This window comes from Lissotriton vulgaris, chromosome 1_1, assembly GCF_964263255.1.
Source record: "Lissotriton vulgaris chromosome 1_1, aLisVul1.2, whole genome shotgun sequence".
Lineage (NCBI taxonomy): Eukaryota > Metazoa > Chordata > Amphibia > Caudata > Salamandridae > Lissotriton > Lissotriton vulgaris.
The window spans coordinates 1,113,941,547-1,113,969,484 of NC_141685.1; the positions used below are offsets into that span (position 1 = coordinate 1,113,941,547).

A 27,938-nucleotide genomic window follows, 5' to 3' on the forward strand; every position below is an offset into this window, starting at 1 on the left:
AGCAAAACCTCCAATATCAGGAATACTTTAAAATCCAGGTCAATCTTTCCAGGGCTCAGGGATTCACTCCCCTGGGAGAGGTTAAGTGACTTTTTAAAAATGCATTTCTGTGCGGCTGCTGCTCTTCCTGCAGCCACCAAACATTTCAAGAACACCGTTAGTGGTGTCCTTGTCCTTCTTGGGGCACTAAAGAAACACATTTGCAAATATTTCTGCTTTGCGTGGGTGCTCCTTTGCCTGGAGTGGTGAATATGTAATGAGTGATGAAAGCCACTCTCTCATCCGTCAAGCGTCCTCGCGCTGCATACCCTGTTTCGTTCCTTCTGTTTTTGATGCCAGGTGCCTGTTGCCAAATGATCATCCGGATGGTGGTGTTCGTTGAGGGCTGCAGGGGAACCCCAGAAGCCCTAGCAGGCTTCCTGCGTGCTTACTTCCTGTGCAGCACACAAAAGTCGGCACATCTGTTATTTTTCTCCTACCCAGTGGGGGCAGTTTTTGGTACTCCTTTCGCCTGCAGGTAGGAGCGGTAGACTTCTCCATGGATTTGTCACTTTTTAACACCTGATTTGTGCCTTTTAATGTGAGTGAGCCTCACTACCTGAGTTTCACTCTTGGTAAATAGAAGGAGCGTGATACGTGACAATGTCTGCTTTTTAAGATAAGGTAGCTGCTGCACAGCTAGGGTAAGAGGCTCTGGGCTGATTACATGTGAACACATAAGCACACATGTGTGTTGCACTTGTGAGACTACTATCTTGCGTAGCCAGGTATCTGCACAGATGTAGTTTGTCACAGAAGAGACTCTTCAAGGATAAATACTGACCTGGCAGCTATTTTTCATTCTGCTCATCGTACCTGAACGTTGCTTGTACATGGGACATCTTCTGCTTTGATTTGTATTTGGTGTTGAGGTGCCCAATTCCAGATCTTTAGGCCTTCTTGAGACAGAGCATGAGATTTTGTACCACCATGTTTGTTGATGTAGTGCATCATGGTAGTATTGTCAGTGCGGACCAATATTGACAAATGCTTTATTCTGGGAAGAAAAGACTCAAGACTCAAAGATACAGCCTTGAGATCTAAGTGATTTATGTGAAGATTTATCTGGAGCTTTCCAGTGATCTTCAAGTCACATTGGAGAGCTTCCCACCTTTCCAGTGAGACATTGGTTGAGACAACAAAATCGGAGATTTGTGGTAGGAAATGTAATCCTGCAAAGAGATTTGTCTCCTGAGTCCACTATGGAAGAGCCTTCTTCATGTTTGCAGTTATGTGGATTAGATCTTTGTAAAAGCCTGGAGTTTGCAGCCATTGTTTGTCCAGCTCTTCCTGCAGAAGTCGCATTAGAAGATGGCAAAATGGGACCAAAAGAATTCAAGATTACATCATTCCTAAAAGGGACTTGAACAGGCAAACAGAAGCAGACTTTCTTTCTAGTAATATCTGTGTTACAAGCTTGAGCCCATTTCTCTTTCTGTTGTTAAATATGCCATGTCCCATATTGGGAGGGGGGAGGGGTGGGGGTCTGATAAAGCACAGAACTTTCTTGCACCTACTCTGGAACTGCCCAAAACTGGCCAAATACTGTGCCACTGTCCTGGATGACATGGATAAATTCATTGGCATACAAGTGCCGCAGCTCCCAGTGTATGTCCTGCAGAGCCTACCCAATCCACTAACCTACCCTCTGAAGTCCCCAAAAGGTCAGCACATGGTAATGGCCCTAGGGGCAACACAGCATGCAGTCCAGTCCCTTTGGGGCTCAGATGCGCCTGACCACACCACATGGCTACACTGAATGTGGCTCTTGCTGAGCATGGAAAAACTAACTTTATCTATAGAGAACAAATTGGACACATGTCAAGAGTCTTGGGCCCCAACAAGCTTACATGACCCAAATATCTTAAACTACTACACGAGCCACCACCATGCGCACAGCACTGATCTACTCCAATTAGCAAATCACACAGGTTGTAGGGGACAGAGCTGTGTGCTTGTTCATCTATCATTCTGTCTGTTCTTTGCCACTAATCAATACAGTAGAATTAATCCTAAAAGAAAAAACACTGACTATACATTGATTTACTCAGTATTGCAGTTGAGTACCAGCGAGCTATGGTTACTAGCCTAAAGCACCTCCCCTGAGCAGGCCTTAGACTACTCTGCTTCGCTACCATAAGAGAGTTGATGTACTACAATAGGGTACTTGGGTCTCAGTAAAAAGATAATTGTGAACTAATTACTTGTGAAAGGCTTGCATCCTTTGGAACTAGTAACCTAATTTCTTACTCTCACCAGCACATTTCATGCATGTCATTAAAAAGTGTCCCACCCCTCAGTGGTCCTCCCTCTTAAATAATCACAATAATGCCTTATCTACAGTATTCACCTACCTCTCCCATGACAGCGATTGGTGTTTCCCCTTTGGCCTGTGCCACACGGTGTTCAATGAGGTAGTACATGTACTCATCATAGAGAAGTCGGATGAGATGGAACGATCCAAAGCTTGCTGCACTTCGTAGAGTCAAATCACGAATTACCATGGAACTGGAAGAAGTGACAAAAAATCTTATCACAGTGGTGTAATTACATGCCACCATTCTTAAAAGGGACAAGGCGAGGTGACCCAAACATGCACTGTAAAATAACAAGTACCTTTAGCCATCCCAGACAGTGCATCAAGCTAAATTAATTGGATTCAACAGTTACTGAAACGCCACACACCCAAAGCAATCAGACAGACAAAACAAATCAGAGTCAGGAATAAACACATAACAAGACCAAACTACATCAACACAGCGTATACAAACCTACACTATTTTAAGATCATGCAGTCACAAATACAAGGTGTCAATGAGCTGCGAAAGTGCAAGACAATGAAAATTCAGCAAAGCAACAACGTCGCAATTCCAAACCAGCCAAACAAATAAACATGATGAAGTGAACCTAACACTTGGGTAAGATGAAAAAGCAAAGGTGCGAGACCAAGAGACCCAAACAAAAGGATTTTAAAAATTCATACTTTTACAAGGTGAACTAAGTCAAAAAACAGCCCACCGAATCGCACATTCAAAAGACCTACCATACCCATCAAAACAGTGTTAAGAACATTAACATTGCAGAACCAAGCAAACCAAACAATCTGCAGTGAGAAATTGCCACCTCTGCAAGACCAAGTGCACCAAACAAATAGGTGTCAAGATCTGGCAACATCCTAAGACCAAGCAAATGCAATAAGCCAGTGTTGAGAAACTGCTCTACTGCGATAACAACATATCCAGCAAGTACCTGTTAAGAAACTACACCTTTGTATGACCAAATAAAATCAGTGTTGGAGCAAAAGTGCATGGCTTGGAAAAGCTGTACTTCCCTGTCCTGTATGTGCGTTTCTTATATTTGTTCTTCTCCAGTGAACATGCCAATCTGGGTGTCAAAAATGAAGGTCGTCCAAATGTTAACAAGAGCTGTTTGACACTAGAGCTAAGGCACTGCTGAAAGAGTGCGCCCCCAGTGTTCCCTCTCCCTCTACAACACACAGTTGAGGAATGTTGCTGTCCCCTAAGACCAAGCACTGAGGTGATTGGTAATTTGTGGCAGCTAGTTCTAGTTTCTGGTGTACTGGGCGTTTATTATCTGCACCTGCAAAGCGGTGGTTTTCTACTGGTCTCGACTCCATACCATAGCAGTTTTCCTTAATTGGGGTTCCTGCTTTTTCATATGTGTGGCATGCCATGTATGTACTTGTGTGTGTGTTTCACATGCATGCAGGGTGGCTCGTTTCCATATGGGGTAAAATATATGGGCTGCACAGGATGATTTTTCCCCTGCAGACTGTCATAGTTGAAAGTAGTGGACAGTGTGAACAAGCTACTTACCTTTGGTAAAGCCTTATCTGGTGGAGACTCAAGCCGCAGATTCCTTAACTTAAAATATTCCCCAGACTGGATCCGGAAAATCTTGAGCAGTATCTCTGCATGCCGGTAGGTGGCGCAGATCGGCTCTGCAATCGCATTGTCCACACCGGATGATGTGACGTGTGTGGTCTCTATAAAGGCGCATCAACATCAGTTTCTCTACGTGACTTTTTCCAAGCCATAAGCACAGTCACGTCAGAAGGATGATTTATCAGTGTGCAGAAACTAAGTGCCTACAGCCAGACAGATGTCCAGGACAGGGACTCTGCGAGCGAATGCAGTAATTGCAGCTTTGGCTATGGCAGAATGAGCCCAAAAGCCCTCAGGGGGTTGCTTTTGGCCAATGTGTAGCAAATAGTATTGCAGAGTAGCATCCATCTGGAGATGGTCCATGTCTGCACTGTTTCCCCCTTTTCACTACAGTGAAACCAACAAAGAGCTGATCATTCACCAGATGTTTGTTGGTGCGATCAATGTAGAATGACAACTCTCTTTTCTGGCCCAAGCTGTGAAGTCTCTCCTCCTTCTAGGAGGGTAGAGGGGGAGTAAAGAAGGTAGGCAGCAAGAGGCTTGAGCCGACATGGAAAGGTGTCACCACCTTCAGCAAAAAGGAGGCACAGGTGCAGCTGTCTGGGAAGAAGTTGGCTGTACAGAAGGTTAATAGAAAGCGGTTGCAGCTCGCTGACCCTCCTAGCTGATATAGCGAGACATCTTAGTGGGCTACTATGCATGAGTTCAAAGAGAGAACACAACAAATAAGTTAAAAACAAATTAAGGTCCCACTGGGGCATAAAAAATGTTTGCAGGGAAACAGATGTTGAAGACCTTATAGAAAATGTGTCACAAAAGGTGACTTGACTAGGGAGGGGTGGTCCAGCAACCGCAAAAATGCTGAGATGGCTGAAAGATATCCCTTAACTGTGTCCAGATCAAATCCTTGCCGGACTAATGACAAAATGGTAGTAGCAAATAGATGTAACCAAGGTTCTCCCCATTTGTGAAGATACCTTGCACCACCTCCAAATGTAGACTCTATTCGTAATCTGCGAGGTATTGACAGCTGAGTTCATCCACCTTTGCGTTCAGAGACCCCGCCAGATGTTGCACGACCACAAAAATGTCCTGACGTTATGGTCTTGTCCAGAGGTGTGGAGCCTCCTGGCACCAAATCCACATGCCCTGTTTTATTGCAGTATCACATCACAGTGGTGTGGTCTATGAATATCTGAACCAGCCATCCCTTGATGGAGGGTAGAAAGGCTTTCAATGCCAGTCGGATCGCTCAGAGCTCCAACATGTTTATGTTTATGCCGGAGACCAGAGTCCTCTGATCTACACCTCTCACAGATGGCCGTCCCAACCCAGAAGTGACGCATCTGTCACTACCGTTGAGATCTGGATGGGGAAGGGAGAGGGGTCTGCTGCTGATCCAATCACGATTCCTTAGCCACTACTGCAGGTCTTTTGCTGTTTCCTCCGATATCTGGACCAGGTCAGTGCGACTCACCTGATGCTGTGCTCATTTGGACTTTAGGTCCCACTGAAAAGCCTGCATATGTCAGAGGGAATGCTTTACCAGCAGAACGCAGGAGACCAGGAGACCCAGCAGCATCGGAGACAGTTTCACTGAAATCCACGACAGAGGCTGAAACATCAATATCATAGCCTGAATATCCTAGACGCACTGCTCCAGAGGGTAGGCATGGAATTGCTGTGTGTCCAGAACAGCTCAGATGAAACTGTTAATGGTGAACCCCAGCGAATGAAGCATCTGCCATAGTCTAGAGGTGGATGATGACTGCCTGGGGCAAGCCTGCCTTCAACAGCCAGTCGTCGAGGTACGGGAAGGTATGGGCTGAGACCACTTTGGTGAACGCTCAGCTCAAAGAGTGCTGGTAGGGCCAAAGGAGAGCACAGCGAACGGAAAGTGCTTGTAGCCTATTATGAACCGCAGGTGACATCTGTAGGCTGGCAGGACAGGTTTATGGAAATATGAGTTCTAAAAGTCCAGTCTCTGGGATCTAGGACAGACAGGACCTGAGCTAACGTGAGCATTTTTAATTTCTTCAGAAAGTGGTTGAAAGGGTAGAGATCTAAAATGGGGCAGGGGCCGCTGTCCTTTTTCGGCACCAGAAAGTAGTGGGAATAACCATCACAACCTACTTCTGATGTCAGTACCCTCTCAGTGGCCCCTTTGGCCAAAAGGGCCTGTACTTACTGTTGCAACAGTGAGAGATGATCCTCCATCAGCCGATCTGAGGACAGTGGTATGGGTGGTGGGGTTTCTGTGAACAGAAGAGGGTAACCCGGCTGAACAATCTGGAGCACCCACTTGTCTGAGGTTATAGACTGCCAGCAGGGCAGGTGGTGCTGGATCCTGCCACCAATCAGTTGCTTGTGACGTTGCAAGGGCATGTTAAAGAGGTTTGGAGGCTGCAGCTGCTAGGCAGCTCTATGGTTTGGAGCCCCACAACGCTGGTGGGAGCCGCTTCCATGGCCACAAAAGGACTTTTTGGGGGTGGGGGTGGGGGAGTTTGTTCGCCATGGGGGCTGGGTGGAAATGGACATGGCTGGTAGCCCCTACAGTAACTACAGAAGGCACAGTGAGGCTGGCATGGGGCAATGAAAAGTCCCAATGACTATCAGTGGCCCTGCTGTCTTTGGAGCACTTTTTGTAAAAGTTCTTTCATGCACTCCTTTCAGTCCTGTCAAATGTGTTCAGAGTTCTTACAGTAAGAATTTGTTATCCATTCTCTTCATCAAATACTTTAAGCCAATCAAAAGCTCCTAGCCAGTCGACATCCAGACTGTCACATATACTTATCAATTATCAGTATATTCTCTAACACACAGGAGGTGTATACAAAACAAAGAAACTCCAAGTAGCAAACAAGGTTTTACATTATTTCACATTAGAGACAGAGGTAAGCGGAGTGTGTAAACAAGTAAGGTGTATTGTATCAGATAAAGGATCAAGCGCTCAAGCACTGAATCTGCAGTAAAAACGAACAGGCGAGTGCCAACCAATGCATGCCCATAAGTAAGGGATGCCTGAACATCCCACGAGAAGCCAGTTTACCTCAGCCAGGTGTGGCTCCGGATGAAGAAATCGCTCTACCCAATGAGTCTGAGTCTGTTGTGTCCAGTTTGCAGCACATTGTGAACTTTGCTGCATCCCTGTCAGCTGCAATACACTGGGTCAGGATAGGTCAGGCCTCCTCCAATACCATGGACAGCACTTACATGATCAAGTCCTACACTGTGTGGGTGAACCGGCCCAAGAGGCATGTGGTGTTCACGGATCACAGTGCAAGGCTGGTGGAACAGAAAATCTTCTTACCAAGAGTGTCCAGCCTCTTTCTTAGGTTCCCTATCTTGTGGAGTGGTAGGGAACATCCCTAATTTAACCTTGGAAGGTGAGGCCTGCACGACCATGCTCTCAGTGGTGGGGCGCTGGGTGAGGAAAGCTTTATCATCTTCTGCACTGGAGCGCCTGTGCAGGGCTTGGCTCGGACCCCGAGCAGGACACCATTGAGGGCTTCATTGAAGGGTTCCATGGAGGATACCCAGGGATGAAGCACATCTGTCAAGACACTGGTTTTGACCACCACCGAGGACAGGGTAAGGTACAGGACCTTCCCTGTGCACCGCATCACTATAGCAAAAGAAGCCCCTTCCTCCGGAGCTACCCTAGGAGCAGAGACCAGGCCAGTATCTGGTGAGGTGTCCAAACCACTGGCATTAGCTTGTTCGTCACACCAGTAATCCTCGGCCAATGGCAATTCAAGGGGGCCAGGGTAGCCATATGGATACTTAGATCCATCCCAAGCATATTCCTCCCAAGGCCTGTCAAAAAATGAATACACTGTCTCTGATCAGGCAGGTCATGGTCCGATTAGCGCAGGAGTTGATATCTGACAACCCCGGTCCAGCTCTATATCGAAGTTCTGAATTACAGTGGGGTCGGCAGGGCCAGAAACTGCGCCTCCTCCAAAGAAGGTTGCGGATTAACACTTGCAGCTAGTGCGGATCTGGTAACAGATCCAAAGGGCCCAACTGGCACTGAGGGAGAACCTGCAGGTGGAAATCCAGTTGGGGCACCTTCCAAGCTAATGAGGCCTGAAGGGGCTCCAGAGGGTCGGCGTGCACAAAGATGAGGTATATAGCCTCATAGAATTTCTTATATTGGGCGAGGTCGCACCTGATCTGTGAAATTCTGGGAGGTGCCGAGTGGACCAGACTGGGGCAGTAATAGAGCGAGACTGAGGTAGGTACGCCCGAGAGAGACTGATTACCCCTGTCCCGCTGCGTACACGGGCACAAGAAGGATATCGCCTTCCGGAGCCCCACACGCCCGCCGTTCGGCAAGCCTGCCATAAACTAATTAGACCAAGCACGGTCTTTTTTTCCCCAATGGGACGGCGTATACATCCTTTCACCAGCCGCTTAGTCTACAAATCAGTATCCGCCCATAGAGTCAAGATGTTCCACGCTACATGAAGAAGAAAACCAGTACTTGCAGTCCTCCTTGCTAACCATTCACCCTGATGAAGATCTCAGGTCAAAGAAACGCCAAGCAGAAGGCCGAAACGCGTTGGTTACTTTTCCCCGAGAGAAGAGCCCAAAGAGCCCAGGGCAAATTCACGCTGAGAACTCTTTGTAGCTTAGAGCCCACTTGGTACCGCTCAGATATGGGTTCAAAACTCGAGGCTAACTCTCATTGGCTCATTAAAGGTTTGGCGTACTGTGAGGATCCTAATGAGATAAGTCCCCGTACCACTATCTAAATGAGAAGTAGGACTATTCGAGTTTAAGTTTTATTGCACAGTTTTAATATATATATATTTTGTAGATATTTGTTTTGTGTAAATTGTAGAGTTATCCCTTTCGAAAAGTGTCTAGATTGATGTTGAATGTAATTTTGCTTTATATGTTTTGATTTTTTTGATTTTTGTATATACATTGTACACCATTCAGAGTAAATGACTCTGGTTCTAGTACGTCCTGCACAGGGATATCTTGTCTTGGTGAAAACTTGAAAATATGTTTGATATGCATTTAACTGCACACCAGGGATAAATAAAAAATCAACCTGGTAGAAAAGAATTTTGGTATTTATGGTGTCAGAGGTTTCATGTTTTGAATAGAGTGGACCAGACTCGCAGTGGAAGTGTGGGAGCGGGTCCAGATTTGTGGCGTTGTTCTCACACCACGTCTGACGACTTGGACTACCACAGTGAAGTTAAAGAGCACTTTGACTTCTTGTTCTTTTTCATGTGAGATTTACCTGACGAAGACTTTGATCTTGACGATAACTGACAAGAACAGGGACTCGCAAAAAACTCCTTTATTCATGCCATGAGGGGAACGGCTGCATTGCCCTCTCTGAATCATCCTACCTTGGTCTTTCCATTTCCGTGAGGGGAACGGCTGTTTGATCTGCATCTGCATTGCTCTGCCCGTGGTTTCAGCCGTGAGGGGAACGGCCAGCTGGTGACTACATCTCCCAGAGGCTTGTGAGCGGCGCGAGCGGAGGACGTCATCAGTGCGCCAGAAATCTTCATATTCAGCCTGCCCCTACCGCAGCGCGGGAAGCGCAAAAAACTCTTTATTCATGCCGTGAGGGGAACGGCTGCATTACCCTCCGTGAATTATCCTTCCTTGGTCTTTCCTTTGCCGTGAGGGGAACAGCTGTTTGATCTGCATCTGCACTGCTCTGCCCCTGGTTTCAGCCGTTAGGGGAACGGCCAGCTGGTGACTACATCACCCAGCGGCCTGTGAGTGGCACGAGCGGAGGACGTCATCACAGGGCCCCAGAGATCTTCATATTCAGCCTGCCCCTCCCGCAGCGCGGGACGCGCGCTAAGAACAAGTTACTTACTTTCGGTAACGCTTTTTCTGGTAGATACAGTATCTGCCTGTGGATTCCTCACCTTGTGAATATCCCCCTTGCGTCAGCAACGTTCGGAAAATTCTTTCTAAAACGCCGGCGTGGACGACGTCATGGGAGCACGGCATCGCGCGCGACTCCGTCTGACGTCACCGACCCCATATTAGGCCTACGTCGGCGTGATGACATCAGTTCCGCCCTTTTTTCCGTGCCTTCGAGGCACCCGGACGGACCAATGACAGTAGATATATACAAATACATTGTACACAGTACATACATTTCAAAATTATACACACATAGTGTGTAGCAAAGGTAAGAAAACCCATTTCAAACATATACATAAATATACAAAAAATTTACATAAACAAAGGTAAAGCAGAGTGGACAACGGGGAGGCGGTGGGTCAGTGAGTAATCCACAGGCAGATACTGTGTCTACCAGAAAAAGTGTTACCGAAGTTAAGTAACTTGTTCTTCTGATAGATACATCTGCCAGTGAATTCCTCACCTTGTGAATAGAGTCCCACAGCAGTCCCCACTCCCAGAGGAGGGTGTCCACTCTGCTATACCAGGAAATCTTGGAGGACAGAGCGCGCAAAGTGGCCGTCCCTCCTCACTTCTGTATCCAAGTAGTAATGCTTCCCGAAAGTATTGAGGGAGGCCCAAGTCGCGGCTCTGCAAATGTCCTCAACAGGTACACCTCTAGCGAATGCAGAAGTAGCAGACTTTGACCTGGTAGAATGAGCTCTTATACCCTCAGGAGGGTCCTTACCCGCCAGAGAGTAGTAGATCTTGATGCACAGAATTATCCACCTGGAAAGTGTGCGCTTGTGCACCGCTCTACCCTTCCGGCAGCCAGCAAAACCAACAAACAGCTGGTCAGCCGCCCAAAAGTCTCTTGTTCTATCAAGATAAAAGGACACCGCCCTCTTAGGGTCCAGACGGTGCAGTCTCTCTTCCTCCTTGGAAGGGTGAGGTGGAGGATAGAAGGTAGGAAGGGTAAATGACTGTCCTAGATGGAAGGGAGTTACCACCTTAGGCAGAAAAGCATCCCTGGTCCTAAGAACAATTCGATCAGCATGAATGGTCAGGAATGGGGGTTTAGAACTAAGAGCTTGAAGCTCACTTACCCTCCTTGCCGAGGTGATCGCAACTAGGAAGACCGACTTAAAAGACAAAAGCCTCATGGGACACTTGTGTAAGGGTTCGAAGGGAGAACCCATCAAGAATGTTAAGACAAGATTTAAGTCCCATTGTGGCACGATAAATGGAGAAGGAGGGACCTTATTAGTGAGGCTCTTCAGAAACCTCAAAACCACTGGAGATTTAAAAAGAGACGGCTGATCCGGCAAACAGAGAAATGCAGACAACGCCGAAAGTTAACCTTTGACTGTGGCAACAGCAAATCCTTGCTGCGCCAAAGACAGAGCAAACTGCAAAATATCGGATAAGTGAGCCCTCAAAGGGTCAATAGCCTTCTCCCTACACCAAACAACAAATTTAGACCACCTATACGAATAGATGGACTTGGTGGAGTCACGCCTGGCCGAAAGAATGACATCCACCACATCGTGAGGGAGAGAAAAGGAATTCAGGTTGCCCTGTTCAATCTCCAGGCATGAAGGTGTAATGTCTGGAGGTGGGGGTGTAGAACCTGCCCCTCCATCTGAGAGAGGAGATCTGCCCTGAAAGGCAGACGGAGCGGCGGGTGAGAGGAGAGGTAGAGTAGATCCGTGTACCACACCCTTCTTGGCCATTCTGGGGAGACCAATATGACTTGGGCCCGGTCCTGGCGAATCTTCCTCAGAACCCGAGGAATCAAGGGTATGGGAGGAAACGCATAAAGGAGTTGACTTACCCAACTCAACTGAAACGCGTCCCTCAAAGCTCCTTGCATCGGATACTGGAAACTGCAGAATGACAGGCAGTGAGCATTCTCGCGAGTGGCGAACAGGTCCACCCGAGGAGTCCCCCACATCTGAAAGATGTCGTGAACAACCTCCGGATGGAGCCTCCACTCATGGTCGGCAGAGAACTGCAGACTGAGATTGTCTGCACGTACGTTCAGAACTCCGGCCAGATGATTTGCCATCAGACAAATCTGGTGGTCCTGAACCCAAGACCAGAGACGCAGAGCCTCTCTGCAGAGACACTGCGACCCTACTCCTCCCTGCTTGTTGACATACCACATCGCGGTCGTTTTGTCCGTCAGGACTTGAACCGACTGACCGCGAAGGGAAGGGAGGAAGGCCTTGAGCGCCAGACGTATAGCCCGCAACTCTAGAAGGTTGATGTGAAGCAACCTTTGCTCTGGAGACCAAAGCCCTTTGACCTCCAGATCCCGCAGATGAGCACCCCACCCTAGAGTGGATGCATCCGTTATCACTGTGGCCACCGATGGAGGCAGTTGAAAAGGCTTTCCCTGGGACAGATTGCCTTCCACGCCCCACCAAGACAGATCTGCCGCAGTTTCTTGGAGATCCTCACTGACTCCCTGAGATTTCCGTTGTGCTGATACCACTGCCTGCGGAGGCACCACTGGAGTGCCCTCATGTGCCAGCGTGCATGGTTGACCAACAGAATGCAAGAAGCCATCAGACCGAGCAGACTAAAGCCCTTCAGGACTGGAACAACCGCTCCATTGTAGAATAAAGGAATCATTTACTGTATGTCGCGAATCCTTTGAGGAGGAGGGAATGCACGACATACAGCAGTGTCCAGTATCGCACCTATGAACAGGTTGCGCTGGGAGGGCACCAGGAGAGACTTGGGTACATTTATCGAAAAACCCAACTTGTGCAACAACTGAGTTGTCTCTTGCAGATGACGGAGCACCTTCTCTGGCGACTCCGCTTTGATCAGCCAGTCGTCCAGATACGGGAATACAGGTATCCCCGACCTCCTGAGATGCGCTGCCACCATTGCCATCACCTTGGTGAAAACTCGAGGCGCAGTAGTAAGTCCAAACGGAAGGACCGCAAACTGGTAGTGTTGCGACCCCACCGTAAAACGGAGATACTTCCTGTGCGACTTCAGGATGGGGATGTGGAAATAAGCATCCTGCAAGTCGATAAACACCATCCAGTCTTCTTCCAACAGCGCTTGAAGAACCTGCGCAAGAGTGAGCATCTTGAACTTTTCTTGTTTCAGATACAAGTTCAAGATCCTGAGATCCAGGATTGGTCGAAGTCTGCCATCCTTTTTGGGGATCAGGAAATACCGGGAGTACCACCCCTGACCCCTCTCCTGCTCCGGAACCACCTCTATCGCACCCTTTCTGAACAGTGCCAGGACTTCTTCCTGCAGGAGAAGCAGGTGGTCCTCCGAACAATAACCTTGGGAAGGAGGGTAATTGGGAGGGAACTCCTGAAAAGGAAGTGCATACCCATTTTCTACGAGATTGAGAACCCAAAGATCTGATGTAACCGATTCGCAATCCCGTAGAAAATGAGTAAGCCGACCCCCTACCGGACCAACATGATCCAGAATGGTGGATCTAGGGCTGCTTTGCTGATGTAGGGGGGTGGGTATTAGAGGAGGAAGTAGAGGAGGAGGAGGCCTGACGTCCACGGGCACGACCCCTTTGTCTACCTCTGTATGACTTATACAAAGGGTTCTGTTGCTGTTGTTGGCTTTGCTTATAGGGATGAAACGTGGACCTCCCAAAGCCCCTGTACTTCCTGGTGGATGAGCCTCTAGTTTGCAGGCCCAAAGATCTAGCCGTCGCCCGACTGTCTATGAACCTCTCCAATGCCGCATCCGCTTTCTTTCCAAAGAGGCCAGTGCCGTCAAAAGGCAAATCCATAAGAGTAGCCTGAACGTCAGCTGAAAACTCAGAAGATTTTTGCCAAGCGGCTCTTCTGGTGGCCACTGAAGAACCCATTATCCTGGCCACAGAGTCCACCGTGTCCATGCCACTTTGAATAACCTGGCGGGCTACAGCCTGAGTGTCAGAGACAACCTCATTAAAGTTCTTTCTATCTTCCTCTGGAAGCTTAGTTGACAATTGCTTAACCAGATCCATTAAGGCATGCACGTATCTGCCCAGCAGGCAAGTAGCATTCGTAGACTTCAGAGCCATGCTACCTGATGAGAAAACCTTTTTAGCAGTTTGATCCAATTTTTTTGAGTCTGTATCTCCAGGTACCTGGGGAAAAAGAGCCTGCTGACCTGTTCGAACAAGCTGCTTGCACCCCCAGACTCTCTGGCGAAGGATGGGAAGTCAAGAACTCAGGGTCACCAGGTGCTACCCTATATCGTCTCGCCACTGATCTGGACACCGCAGGAGCAGATAATGTTTTTTTCCAGACTTCCAAAATTGATTCTGTCAGAGCCTCCGTGAATGGCAGAGTTGGCTCAACAACTGAAGAAGGCAAATGTAATACCTCCGTGAGGATATTAGATTTGAACTCCACTGTAGGTAAAGTCAGATTTAGCAGCTCAGCAGCCTTTTTAATAACCACATGGTATGGCGCCACATCCTTAGAAGGTGTATCCGAAACTGCAGGCAACCCCCATTGTGGAGAAAGTTCTAGTTCACTTGCACTATGGAGATCCACAAAAAAATCCTCCTGCTCCTGAAGTTCGACCACTCCATACGAACCGAAGTCGTCGGATCCGGTAATAACTCCGACCGAGTCGGAGTCGAATGAGGAACCGGAACAGATTGAGGATGGGAAGCCGGAACCGGCGTCGAACCCCGATCCAAATCCCGAGGTCGCTCCGGAGCCGACGAAGCCGTGTGCTGAGTCGATGACCTCGGCGACGCCGTACCGAGCCAAGGTGGATATGGCGTCGGCATGAACGGCAGAAAAGGCGGCGGAGCATAAACTTGAGGGACACCCAAGTTAAACGACATTTTACCCATGGGTAAGTGCAGGTGCTCCAGAGGGGTACATTGCCCTCGCATATGCGCCAAACATGGCATTAAGGAAATGCGAAGGGTCCTGTCCAGGAAAGGGATGTACGAACGCAATGGCTGCTCTGAAGGAGGCTGCTCCGGATTCGGCTCCTCTTGACCCTCTTGGTTATCCACCGCAGTCGGTGCCCGAGGAATCTCCACGTCTTCTTCATGCTCCGAAGACTGACACGAATCCGGATTCGGTTCTAGCTCCGGATCCGGAGATTTCTCTCAAGATCGTACAGGCGAAGCACCACCTTCAGGCTCACAAACAGGAGAAGGAGACACAAAATCCTTTCTATGTCTTCGAGAAAAAGACTTCCTCTTCGAGTCCGATGACCCAGAATGATGCCTTGAACTATGCTTCTTCCTCTTGTGTTTTTTCTCAGAGGAACCCGAAGCATGTCCCGAAGCAGACCTCGATACCGACTCCGAGCTGGCCCTCGACCTCGATTGTGACTTCGATCTCGAGCACCTACACCTTGATCTCGAAGATCTCTTGGCTTTTTTACCTTTCACCTTTGCCAGCAGAAGTTTTGCCTCTCGTTCTCGCAGAGACTTAGGGTTCATCTTAAAGCAGGATCGACAGCCTTTTACATCATGGTCTGAACCCAGACACCACAAACAATTGTCGTGAGGATCTGTCATGGACATCATCCGGGCACACGAGCCGCACTGCTTCAACCCCGTCTTCTTTGACGACATCTTAGATGAAGAACAGAAACACAGTAACACACAAATAGTAACAAAGTCACTATCTGAATCACAGAAGATCCCAGAAACCGTTAGCGTTGACGACGCGGAAAAAAGTGAACAGATGTCATCACGCCGACGTAGGCCTAATATGGGGTCGGTGACGTCAGATGGAGTCGCGCGCGATGCCGTGCTCCTATGACGTCGTCCATGCCAGCGTGCTACAAAGAATTTTCCAAACGTTGCTGACGCAAGGGGGATATTCACAAGGTGAGGAATCCACTGGCAGATGTATCTACCAGAAACTCCTTTATTCATGCCGTGAGAGGATTGGCTGCATTACCCTCCATGAATCATCCTACCGGAGTCTTTCCATTGCCGTGGGGGGAACGGGTGTTTGATCTGCATCTGCACTGATCTGCATCTGCACTGATCAGCATCTGCACTGATCAGCATCTGCACTGATCAGCATCTGCACTGCTCTGCCCCTGGTTTCAGCCGTGAGGGGAACGGCCAGCCGGTGACTACATCTCCCAGCGGCCTGTGAGCGGCGAGAACGGAGGACGTCATCACAGGGAGCCAGAGGTCTTCATAGTCAGCCTGCCCTTCCCGCAGCGCGGGACGCACGCGGGCGAAGCCCGGGCCAAAGGCGGGCCCGTCAGAGCTAGGAAGAGGCTGGGCTGGACCACCTCCCTAATGATTGTCAAATGGGTAAGCGTAAACATTTGGGCAATCGGGAGCAGGAGGGTTTAAAGGCTAAAATTCCCAGAAAGACTCTCTCAATAATATCTTATCTGACTTCGGCCGTGGGAGCCTTGAATAAGGAGATTGCTAATGCTGAAAAGGAGTTGGGCTTGGGTACAAGTCAAACTTGTGGTGAAGGGTCCGAGGCAGTCAAACATTTACATCATATCCCCGTACCATTGGAACCAGTGGTAATGATTAGTGCTCCAAACACAAGGAGGGAAACCCAAACCCACAAGATTGTCTTGCCAGAGGTTGTTACTGCAGAAACCCCCGTTCTTGATAAAGATCGACCTACACTGGGTACAAAGGGGGCCCCTGAGGAGAGAAAGGGCATTAGTAGAAAACCCAGTAAATGGCAAAAAGGTGTAAAAAAAGGACCCACGAAACTGTTTCCCAAGCTGGATGAAAATTTTCAACTGATTTTACGGAACTTGATAGAGAAGATCTTTAGTGAGCGGTTTGAGTCCATATTACCTGGAATTGCCAAAGATGTTATTGATACTCTTAATACATGTGTTGGGGACCTTAAGAAGAGATGTGAGAGGTTGGACTCATTTGTAAGGGATATAAAGTATACCACGCAAGGTATATCAAAAGTGGGACTGTTACCTAATCCTCCTGTAGCGGGTGGTCCTATCTAGCAATGGAATCATCTATGCAAGCCCATAAATCAACTTCCAGGGAGAGGGGTAAAATCTAATTCTGATGCTAGTGTGGTGGGTGATCAAAACTTAGGCGCACAAGTGGCGAAGTCTTGCCAAAGTATCCCTAGCCTAGATAACCTGCAACCCGCTGGCCTGTTGTTGTCAGATATTGAGAAGCGTGTCCCCCAGATTGACAAAACAAGTCATAAGGGTAATAGAATTAATCTTCCACCAGAAGCCACTCCCTTGGTTGCGGTTCTTGTTGGGGTTCCCCCTGTTAGGGTCCCTGACAGTGAATCCACGGCGGCCCTGATACGTAAAACGAAACATTGGTGTAACCAAGCGCGTACTGGCTATCCTGAGATTTCCGCACACATCATAATGGCTAGAAGGGTGGCCTGGGTTGGAAACGGTCTCAAACAGGTAGCTGGTGATTGCATTATAGTCAACTTTAATAATCGGATTGTTGTTAACAGGCTGTTTTGGGATTCGTCTACCGTGAAAGGGGGTGACATCAGGGCATTACCCTTGGGTTTTTTCTATCCCCCAGCAAGTATTTCTAGAGGAGGGGATGGAGTAAGCGTGGCAGACACAACCAGCTGTCTTCAGACCCTAATATGTCCCCCTCACAGAAGAAGTTTTACGTCATATTTTAAGAATAAATTTAGGGGGCTATGTACACCAACACATCTGGTACCCGATTTGCCCGGGATGGCTGAGGGAGACTTCCCCCTCTTAAATAGATTTTCGCCTCTAGCACAATTGGACGGGAATGATTGACTGAATGGGAAAGAGGGTGTTAAGCTGGAATATCACGGGCCTGAGGTCAAAAAGAGACAATCTGATTTGGTTGGATTTTATTAAACCCTATGATATAATAGCATGACAGGAAACTTGGGATACGGGGGCTAATTTCTGGATGGATGGGTTTGGGTCTTTTTTTCAAACTGCTCGTCCCGCTTCAGCAGGTAGAGCAAAAGGGGGTTTAGTGCTCCTCCTTTCCCTTAAACTAAATGGTTCATCAAAAAAGGTTAGAGGTTAATTATTATAACTGCTTGGTAGTAGAAGTAACTGTTCCCAATTACTCAAAGCTATTACTGGTAAACTTTTATGACTATGGGGAATCTGATTTCAGGAATCAACACTTGCGTTTTCCTAAATTGTTCCTAGAAGAATATAGGCTAAAACAATCCACTTTTTTATCATGTATTATTAATGGGCGATTTTAATGTTAATTTGTGTGAATTAAATTGTCAGATTGATGATCACTTAGGACATAGTCACTCGGTGACTCCTCACTTTGAACATTCACCTCGGGAGGGGGGGGGGGGCTAGAGGACCTTTTGGCCAAAGCTGATTTTTTTTAACCTGTTTTTTTAATCATCTAGAGAGGTGTATCACTTTTAAATCTAAGAATAAAGACACTATTATTGACTACATATTTTTGTCCCCCAGGTTGCTAGATAAAGTAGCTTTCTATAATACCCGGTTGCCACCCTACAGCGACCACAAACCTGTTATCTTAGTCTTGGACATTGGTGTGGGCATCTTGGGTCCGGGTGGGGAGGGGGGTTGGGAACCAGGGTGCTAACCGTCTGGAAACACGTGACCAGGGGAGGAGGCTCCAGTGGTCTAAAGTAACGCCTGACTTTTTTTTCTGATCTTTGTTTGAAGGCTGAAGGGAACCTTGCTATGTGCGCTGACTCTTCTAATCCAAAGGTTTTGGTACTTAAAACCTTTGAGTGCTTAGGTAGTCAGATTGCAGCAGATCTGACGATTAGCACCAAGACTAAAGGAAATCGTGACATTAGATGGTTCGATGATAAGTGCTCATCGTTTATTAATTTCAGCTTTGAAAAGTATACCCCGGGATAGGGCTTTGGTAGCGAGCCTTAGAAAGCAGTATAAGTTAGCAGTGCATTCTCGAAAAACAGCGATAAAGCTGGAGGACTGGAATGCCCTCTTATCTGTAGAGATCTTAAAAGATAGTTCTAGATTCTGGGCTATTGTAAATGTCCCCTTTTTGTCTTCTCAGGAGAATGACACGCAGGTTTGTTACATTCAGAAGGGGGCGCTAGGTCGCCCACTAACAAGATGGCCGCACTAGTCTGAGGCTCCTGCAGTCTGGAGCTGTTATCCTTTTCATTTATCCTACTGCTGGTCCAATCTGCCAACTGAAACTTGGCTGCCTAGCGGGGAAAACCCCCAGATAGAATCGCTGAAAATTTGGGGTGATTTGAGCTTGCCCTGACCTTGGGAAGTTAAGCGAAAGATCAGCCCGAGGTGAGGAGTGGTCTTAGGAGTGACACTGCTGGGGGCACAGTAACTGCCAGAGACCGAGGCTGCACTAGGCCAAAGAAGAAGACGTAGGCGGAACAGGCAAGAATGGAGGCGCAAAGCACCTTGCGCCGCCCGTGAATGACCGGAGCTCGGTGGCGGAAGCCCTTGGAACGCACCAGCAGAAGGTGACTGAGGACTCAGCGGGACGGTGGGGCCGGCGGCAGCGGTGGGCAAACTGCGGAGGGAGACCCGAGTCGCGCAGCTAAAAGGGAGAGTCACTGGCGCAGAGAAACGCGCTAAGAGATTTGCCCTGAGGGAGCGTTGACTGGGATACTGTGGCGCTGGGCTGCATTCGGTTGTGTGACGGCTGCAGAAATGCCCCCCCTCCCTGGAGCCGTCTGCCTAGATAGGGGAAAACCTCTGTGGAGCCCGGCCACCACTTGTGATCGCGCCTGGGATGAGGAAGGGGAGCGAGTACTAGGGGCAGTGACCCCTACCCACGCGACTTGATAAAGGCCGGTCTGACCAGGCCTGTGGCGCCATTTCTGCATGAGGAAGGAGCGATCGCCATTTGCGGTAGAGGCGACTCAGGAAAAGCAATAGACGGCCCTGGGGGCACATACTGCTGGAGGGATCACCGGAATGTCCCTTCCTGTATGCACAACGTCACGATGAGAAAAGGCACCCCCAGAACAGTAGCCTCCCCCAGCTTGATGTTATAGGCTGTTAATGCCGATGCTGTGCTGACTAGCCCTGGAATTGTTGTGTATGGTGTGACTGAAGGAGTTACACGGAAACTACAAAGCCAGGTACATGCTTAACTTGGGCACACCACGTAGATTGGAGTGCAAGCGATGACGTGGGCGTAGCCCTATATACCCGAGAGACTTCCCAAAGCTGTTGAGTGGTAGACCGCTGGCGACGAGATAGACTGACTGAGACCACTAAGAGCTGTGGTGCGGGAGTGCAGGACTTGGCATGGAGATATTTCCCGCCAGGGTGCCAATATGTTGAAGCCAGACACCAGGCAGCCAAAATGGAATTTTGAAGCAAAACGCAGCACATGTGGCTCGCAGGAAGATCACGGTCTGGAAGAAAGGGGTGAGGCCCAGAATGCGGCTACGACACAGACTAATGACATGCAGAGCATACTGCAGGAAGTCCGGCAGGGCTTCGCCACCATAGTGGACTAAGTTGATCGCATATCCTCACATATGGACGCAATTGCGCATAAACTGGAGGGTCACAAAGACAAAATTAAGGAAGCGGAATGGCCCATTTCTGATTCGGAGGACACGACGTCTCGACACACCACGCAACTTGCCCACATGGACAAACTACTACGAGTTATAGCCTCCAAGAACGAGGATTTGGGAGCGCGCAGTAGGCACAATAATATACCCGTAATTGGAATTCCGGAATCCACAAACACAGGAAGAATGGAAGAGTATGTGGAAAAGATGCTGCTGTCGGCGATGGGAGCTGATTCCTTCTCAAATCAGTTCATTGTGGAACGAGCCCATAGGTCACTCGGGCCGCGACCGCCCCTGGGAGCCAATCCAGGACCCATCATAGCGAGGCTTTTGAATTATAGGGACCGTGACGTGGCCTTACGCGCAGCAAGGAGCAAGCAGACCCTGTCCTATGACGGAAACACGTTCTCCGTCTACCCGGACTTCACTCCCATAGTGCAAGAGGAAAGGGCGCAAGTTCCTAGTTGTTAAAAGTAAATTGAGGAAGGCGCAAATCAATTATGCAGTATTGTATCCAGCACGGCTCAGGATTACTCATCAGGGTAAACAAAAATTCTTAACCAACCCATACCAGGTAGAGGAGTTCCTCAAACAAGTGAAACGTGCACACCAACATGACGGAGCCATGTCGGCCTCACAACAGTCTGCATCGACGGGCACCGAAGACGATTCACAGTGACGTATATCTTCATCATCACTTCTAGAGTATTAACTGGTATTGTGCGGGAAGTGGGGGGTGGAGGTGAAGCTAGGCACCAGGGACTGTATGGCGAGGCGTTTTGATGGGACTACGGAGTTGTACCGGTCATGTACCGGGCACCCCCACCCTCTCTTGGAGTCCAGTGGTCCCATCTTAGGAGGGCTCAAATGGGGGAGGAGTCTCTGTGCTGCCACCTGGAAATGTCCCCCAATGGGTTTTCCCCCGGGAAGGTACACTGCATGATGTTAGCTGACCTTGTAGTGTGTTGCCTTTGTTTTTGTTTGGGGGACGGGAGAGGGTGGTTGGATGGGAGTCTGCTACTGTCCAGTTGAGGCTGCTTCAGTGGGAGGGGGGTGGTGGGGAAGAGTTATGTTCGATGCATTGCACAAGGGTTTTGTGTCAGGATTGTGCTATTCATATGCAGACTAATGAGTCCTTTTCTTTCTTAGTGGTCTTTGTTGGGACACGGGAGGGGGGCAGGAGACTATTTCTGAAAAGGTGGGGCTGCTTCAGTGGGTGGAGGGAGGTTTTTTGGGGGTTGTTGGAGTTCATACATGACCGTCATGGAGCTGAACAGTATTCATCATGGATCAGCATTATTGTTGGAAGATTTCAGTGTTGATTTGTTACCACACAGCTTGGCGAGATACAACTCGCGCGTACATACCCTGACCGCCATCCTTTGGATGCGGGCAACTTATATGACAAGTACACAGACACATGGATGATACACATCCAGAGAAGCTGCATATACTTACATGGAATGTAAGGGGGTTAGACGACCCGCGCAAAAAGCAATATATACTGTCTTACCTGGACAGGCACCAGGTGCACATAGCCACGCTGCAGGAAACGCACTTTGGCCCTTGCGGTGTAAACCTTTTTGCCAGTAGATGGGCTGAGCACAGGGTTTTCGCCTCTTCCTCCACATATGCGAGGGGAACAGCCATACTCATTAAGAAGTGCACACCTTTTACACTGGCTGGAACCGCCTGGGACACCCAGGGGAGGTATTGTCTGGCATGGGGTAGGTTGGGGTCTGATTCGGTCACCCTGGCGTGCTGTTATGGGCCGAATGTGGATGAACCGGACTTCTATACTGAGTTGTGGGCAAAAATAATTGGCATAGGCTCCAACCACATCATTTGGGGGGGTGATTTCAACATTGCACGCAGCCCGGACGTGGACAGATCTCACCTCGCCCCCCACCACTATACTAAGGCGCGTGCTGTCTTTCATGATACACTGTTCGAGTACAATTTGATAGATACCTGGAGACATATGCATCTCCACAAGTTAGAAGGAACACATTACACTGCATAGGCAGCATCATGGGCAAGATTAGATTATTTGTTTCTATCTAGGGGATTGTGTCCAGCCATTTCCCAGGTACAACACTTGGCTCTCACATATTCGGATCATGCGCCTGTCAGGCTTACTTAATCTTCCGCAGATTATGGCCCACCGCGTAGCAGCTGGAGATTGCAAGCCACTATTTTATTAGACCCTGTCTTTCAGGAGGAATTGAGGGAGGAAATAGGTGATTTTTTTGAGCGGAATAAAGATTCAGTGGACAGTGTGGAGCCTATATGGGAGGTTTTTAAAGTTACACTTAGGGGATATTGCATATCAAAGGGAGTGGGGGTACTCTGAGATATTATGAACACGTTGCACAAGCTTGACACGGAGCTCAAAACATTAGAGACTACCCTTGCTACGCATCCAGATAGCCAAACACAATCAAAATTCAGAGAGACGCTCACGCAATACATGGATGCAGCTACAGAGAGTCGCAGTTTAGAGGTCGTTACTGGACGGCCCGGCGGTATGGTGAGGGGGAGAGACCGGGGAAGGCTCTAGAAGACACGATTAGAAGGCCGAGATACACAAACTATGTGCTGGAGCTCGAGGGCCCGGGGGAGATATTGTATAGAGATACTGCAAACATACTTAATGCCTGTACCGCCACACTACGCTAAATTGTATACCACACAAAGAGTTGATAAGTTGGACCAGGATAATTATTTGGGGACGTGACACTGGGGTGGCTGAGCGATGTACAGCGAAAGTTTTTGTGTGCCCCGTTCGTGCTGGATGAAGTGAAGGAGGCAATCATGCATATGCAATCCGGGAAGGCCACCGGGACGGATGGCATTCCCATCGAATTGTACAAAACTTACATTGATCAGATGGCCCCAATACTGCGTGAAGTCTATGAAGATGCTCTAGGTACTGGCCACCTCCCCTCCTCCATGAGAGAGGCCCTTATTACTCTGCTTCTAAAGCCCGGTAAGTCGCCCCGACAGTGCGACTCCTATAGACCGTTGTCTCTCCTCAATAGTGATGTAAAGATACTGGCCAAACTCATTGCTACTTGGCTTAGCTTATTAATGGAGAATCTAATTCTGCCCGACAAAGTCCGGCTTTGTTTCCGGAAGGGCCATATCTCACAATCTGCGGACACTCTTTACTGTGTTTAACAATGTATCCTCGGAGCTGCCGTAGGCAGCTGTCTTTTTGGACACCACAAAGGCATTCGATTCAATAGAATGGGACTATATCTTTGGGGTGTTGCTGTGGATGGGTTTTCCCCCTCTTTTTCTATCCTGGATCCAGCTTCTCTATGGCTCACCAGTCGCCAGGGTACTTATTAACAGCAGGACGTCCCCGCTGTTCCCGGTCACAAGAGGCACCCGGCAGGGGTGCCTTCTGTCACCCTTACTTTTCGCGCTGGCAGTTGAGCCATTGGCAGCCAAGCTGCGGCAACACCATTGGGACAGAGCGCTACGGTGCAATATGAGGCAGATACTAATCTCCTTATATGCGGACGATATTACACTGTATGTCCAAGATCCGCAGCACAACCTCAATCCGATCCTCAGGGAGTTTGGGAAACTGTCTGGGGTTCAAATTAATTGGGGCAAATCTCATATTATCCCATTGACGACTGTGACGACTCGCTTTCCATTAGATTATCCTTTAGAATGGTGTGAGGACGAGCTGAGGTATTTGGGTATTGGTGACACGAAGGATAGGGATGAGCTAATGCGACTGAATTATGGTACGACACTGATGCGTATAACGGAGAACGTTTCTCGCTGGATCACGCTCCCACTCTCCATGGCAAGGCGGGCCTCCCTAGTCAAAATGGTGATACTACTACAATTGCTTTATTTGTTTATGAACATACCATTCCACCCAGGGAACTACTTTTTTAAGACGCTCAGATCTGAATTGCTGCGCTTGGTATGGGGAGGTAAGCAACCGAGACTGAAATGGAATGTCCTCATCCGACCCTACTCCCAAGTAGGGGTCCCCAATTTTGAGTTATATTACTGCAGCGCACAGGTCCATTATGCTTACTTCTGGGTAAATCAACCCCGATATATGCCACAGGTGGCAGCAGAACACTGGCTGGCACATCCAGTTCCCATAGAGGGCATGCTGTATGACACACCTACCGTAAGGGAAAAGACACAGACTACTGTCACTTGTACTGTTGCAGCATGGACCTATATAGGCTGGTTATTGAGTACCCCGATGCTATACTCTCTGCTACTTTCCGCTACTCCCGCTGGTGTACCACCCCACTATGTCCCTACTCTAAGAGCCGGTGTTTCACAAGTTTCTGGATCGCGCACACATCAAAACTTGGAGGGATTTGTATCATGAGGGACACTTCCGAAAAAAATTGGAGCATGTGTTCCAAGACTTGCCCCAGACACCACTTAATGTTTTCTTATACATCCGCCTGAGACAAGGAATCAGCGCCCTCACCCCGGATTTTCCGACTGAACCTGAAGTCCCTGCGCCACTACAGCTGACTCTTCAAAACACATCGGCCAAGCGCCTTGTTTCGTTGATCTATCACACAGTACACACGCAGAAAGAAGAGCCACCTGCGTTGGCTAGAGAGCGATGGGACTCGGAACTGGGCTTCGTTTTATCGGATGACCAGTGGGAATTCTGCTCGTCACAAACAGAGCAGGTTTCAGCCAGTAGCAGGCTTCGCATTATCCACTATACATTTTTACATAGACTATATAACACCCCTGCCTGATTGCATCGTTATAAGCTTAGGAATACGGATAGTGTGACAGATGTGGGGCCTTGGGGGCAGATTTTCTACATTTACCCTGGGAGTGCCCTGGGATGCACGAATATTGGAAGCTGGGTTATGGAGCTCTGAATTTAATGGTTAACAAGCACATTGAACCTACACCTCTGCTGGCCCTGCTGGGCTATGTTAAACCGCTGCAGGGGGTGCACCGCAAATACGTAGCACTTGCACTGCTAATGGTCAAACGGCAGGTGGCGTGCAGATGGGGCAGGGGAGGGCGCCAAAGTTTAAGATATGGATTAATCATCTAGTACACTGTCAAGTGCAATTCACTACATATGCAGAATTATTAGCAAGTACCTTCAGACCTAAAGACATCTGGGCCCCCCTGACATGTTACCTGTTGGGGCACCCACGGGTGAACCCCGTACTACATGCACCGTAGTTGTTGCCCACACGTATCACATGTTTCCATATGTTCCCTTACAGGGTGAGAAGCTGCTGAGTTGATATAGCTGTTGCTACATTCCGTGTTGTGTAACGTGCTGAGCTATATAGGGCATTCTACATGGAGAAGCTCATCGACACTGTATAATGTTATTGAGACATATTGTTGAAAATACTTGGTTTATGCTTGCATGAATGTAACACATGCAGTACCATTCATCTGTGTGCTGAGGGTTGAGATGTATCTAGCAGTGGGTTCTGCTGTATAACACTGATGTCCAAAGTGGCCTCACTATTTATGATGAATTGTATAACAGTACTGTTTTTATCCAATGTATGGTGCTGTAACTGCTAAATGGCGGAAATGTATGGCCTTTGCTTTCTTTTGGTTCTGCATTAAGAAAATAATAAACAAAAGTTAAAAAAAAGGTTTGTTACATTCAGAAGCACAGTGGTTAGCTCATTTTGGGGCAATTTATGGCTCCATTGCAGTACCTCTTCCATTGCTAGACCACCTCCCCGACAGGCAATAGACCCATTAGTGTTCAGTGAGGAGGATACTGAGAGAGCTATAAAAGAGACTTCTAGTAATAAAGCCCCTGGACCTGACGAAGTCCCTGCTGATCTATACAAATGTGAACCTAAATTCTTGGCAAAAATATTGGGTAATGTTTTCAATGCTTCCGGTATGAATGGGTTTCCGGCATCCTGGAGCCAATCTATTATCATTCCAGTTTTTAAAAAAGGCCAGAGAGGGGATCCGCGGTGCTATAGACCCATATCGCCAATTGATTCAGTGGGTAAAAGTATTGGGAACAGTGGTTTTAGTTAAAATTACAGACTGGGATATTGACCATAAGATTCTATCAGACCTGCAATATGGCTTCAGGCAAGGTAGAAGCACTATGGACCAATGTCTCAACTTGCACTTATTAATAAGTAAGTATACTGTGGCTAAGGAGGGCTCTATGCACATGGCATTTATGGATCTGTCCTCAGCGTTCGACCTGGTTAACAGGTCTAAGCTGTGGAGCATCCTGCTTGGAAATGGGGCTTGAGCTGTGTTTAGTTTATTTTTTGGCTGACCTCCATCGGGACCTCTTCACGTCAGTTAGGATCTCTCAGGATGGCAATTGTATCATGTCTTTTAAATCCGAACGAGGCGTTCGCCAAGGGTGTATACTGGCGCCTTTACTTTTCTCTCTTTATATTAATGCTCTGTAAATCTTTAAAGGAGGCGAGCCTGGACATCATGCATGTAGGTGAGTATCTGATTCCGGTCCTCTTATACGCGGACGATGCTGTCCTCCTAGCTCGTACTGTGGTTTGTCTCCAGAAACTGTTGGACGCTTTTGGAGCCTACATGCAGTCCCTAGATTTGGTCATCAACAATGGGATGTCAAATACTATGATAATTGGTAAAAATACTAGGAAAGTGAAACTTTCCTTTTGTAACGGTATGGAAGTGTCTAGGGTTACCTCTTTTACATATCTAGGGGTATTATTCGATGATAAAGGCTCATGGGTTCCCCAAGATAAAGCCTAAAGATTGGCTGTCACGAGATCTATGACTGCTCTATTAGGGTTTGCCCAACGCTTGGGGGCTAAGCCTGTAGAGGCCATCCTCCAGATATATAGTTCAAAATTTCTGGCCATTGCCGCCTATGGCTCTTCTATATGGAGTTTTAAACAACAGCCGGGGGTGCAGATAGCTAAAAGGAAAATGCTACTTACCAGTATGCATCTGTTCTTGGCATGTAGAGCTGCAGTTTCGTACACTGGTGTTGGGCTCGGATGATTGCAGGTTGTTGTCTTCTTGGAGAAGTCTTTGTAGTCACGATATAGGTGACTCCTCCCTTGGACAATACTGCACATGGGCATCGACTCCATCCTTAGATTGTTTTTCGCCATGATGGGAAATGATGGAGTTAGTAGAAGTGAAGAGAAAAAAAAGGGATGTCCATGCGTGTGCATCTAAATAAGATGAGAACTGGAATGGATACAAGTCCGGGGAGGCGGGAGGGCGTGTACGAATCTGCAGCTCTACATGCCAAGAACAGATGCATACTGGTAAGTAGCATTTTCCGTTCGAGGCATATGAGCTGCAGATCGTACACTATGCATCGATTGTGTAGCAGTGTTTCCCCTAGCGGTGGTCGCTTGTATCCATTGCAGTAGTCTGAAACAGTGTTCTAAGGACAGCCTGGCCTACTGCAGCTTTATGCTTTGCTTGCACATCAACACAATAGTGTTTAGTGAAGGTGTGTGGTGTAGACCATGTTGCTGCTTTGCATGTGTCCTCTAATGGTATATTTCCTAAGAAAGCCATAGAGGCTCCTAGTTTGCAAATAGAGTGTGCTCTAGGAGGAACTCTTAGTGTGCGTTTAGCTTTTTGATAGCATATCTGTATA

General features: G+C 48.2%; 1 protein-coding gene across 6 annotated transcripts in view; it reads right to left on the reverse strand.

The window, feature by feature from the left end:
* RFX1 (regulatory factor X1) overlaps positions 1 to 27,938 on the reverse strand; it is a 646,755-nt gene that overhangs the window by 57,555 nt on the left and 561,262 nt on the right. For all 6 annotated transcript variants that reach the window (XM_086963646.1, XM_086963649.1, XM_086963652.1 and 3 more), the window contains one exon: positions 2,394 to 2,547. In XM_086963646.1, the coding sequence (XP_086819772.1) occupies positions 2,394 to 2,547 (154 nt within the window). The remainder of the gene's footprint in view (positions 1 to 2,393; positions 2,548 to 27,938) is intronic.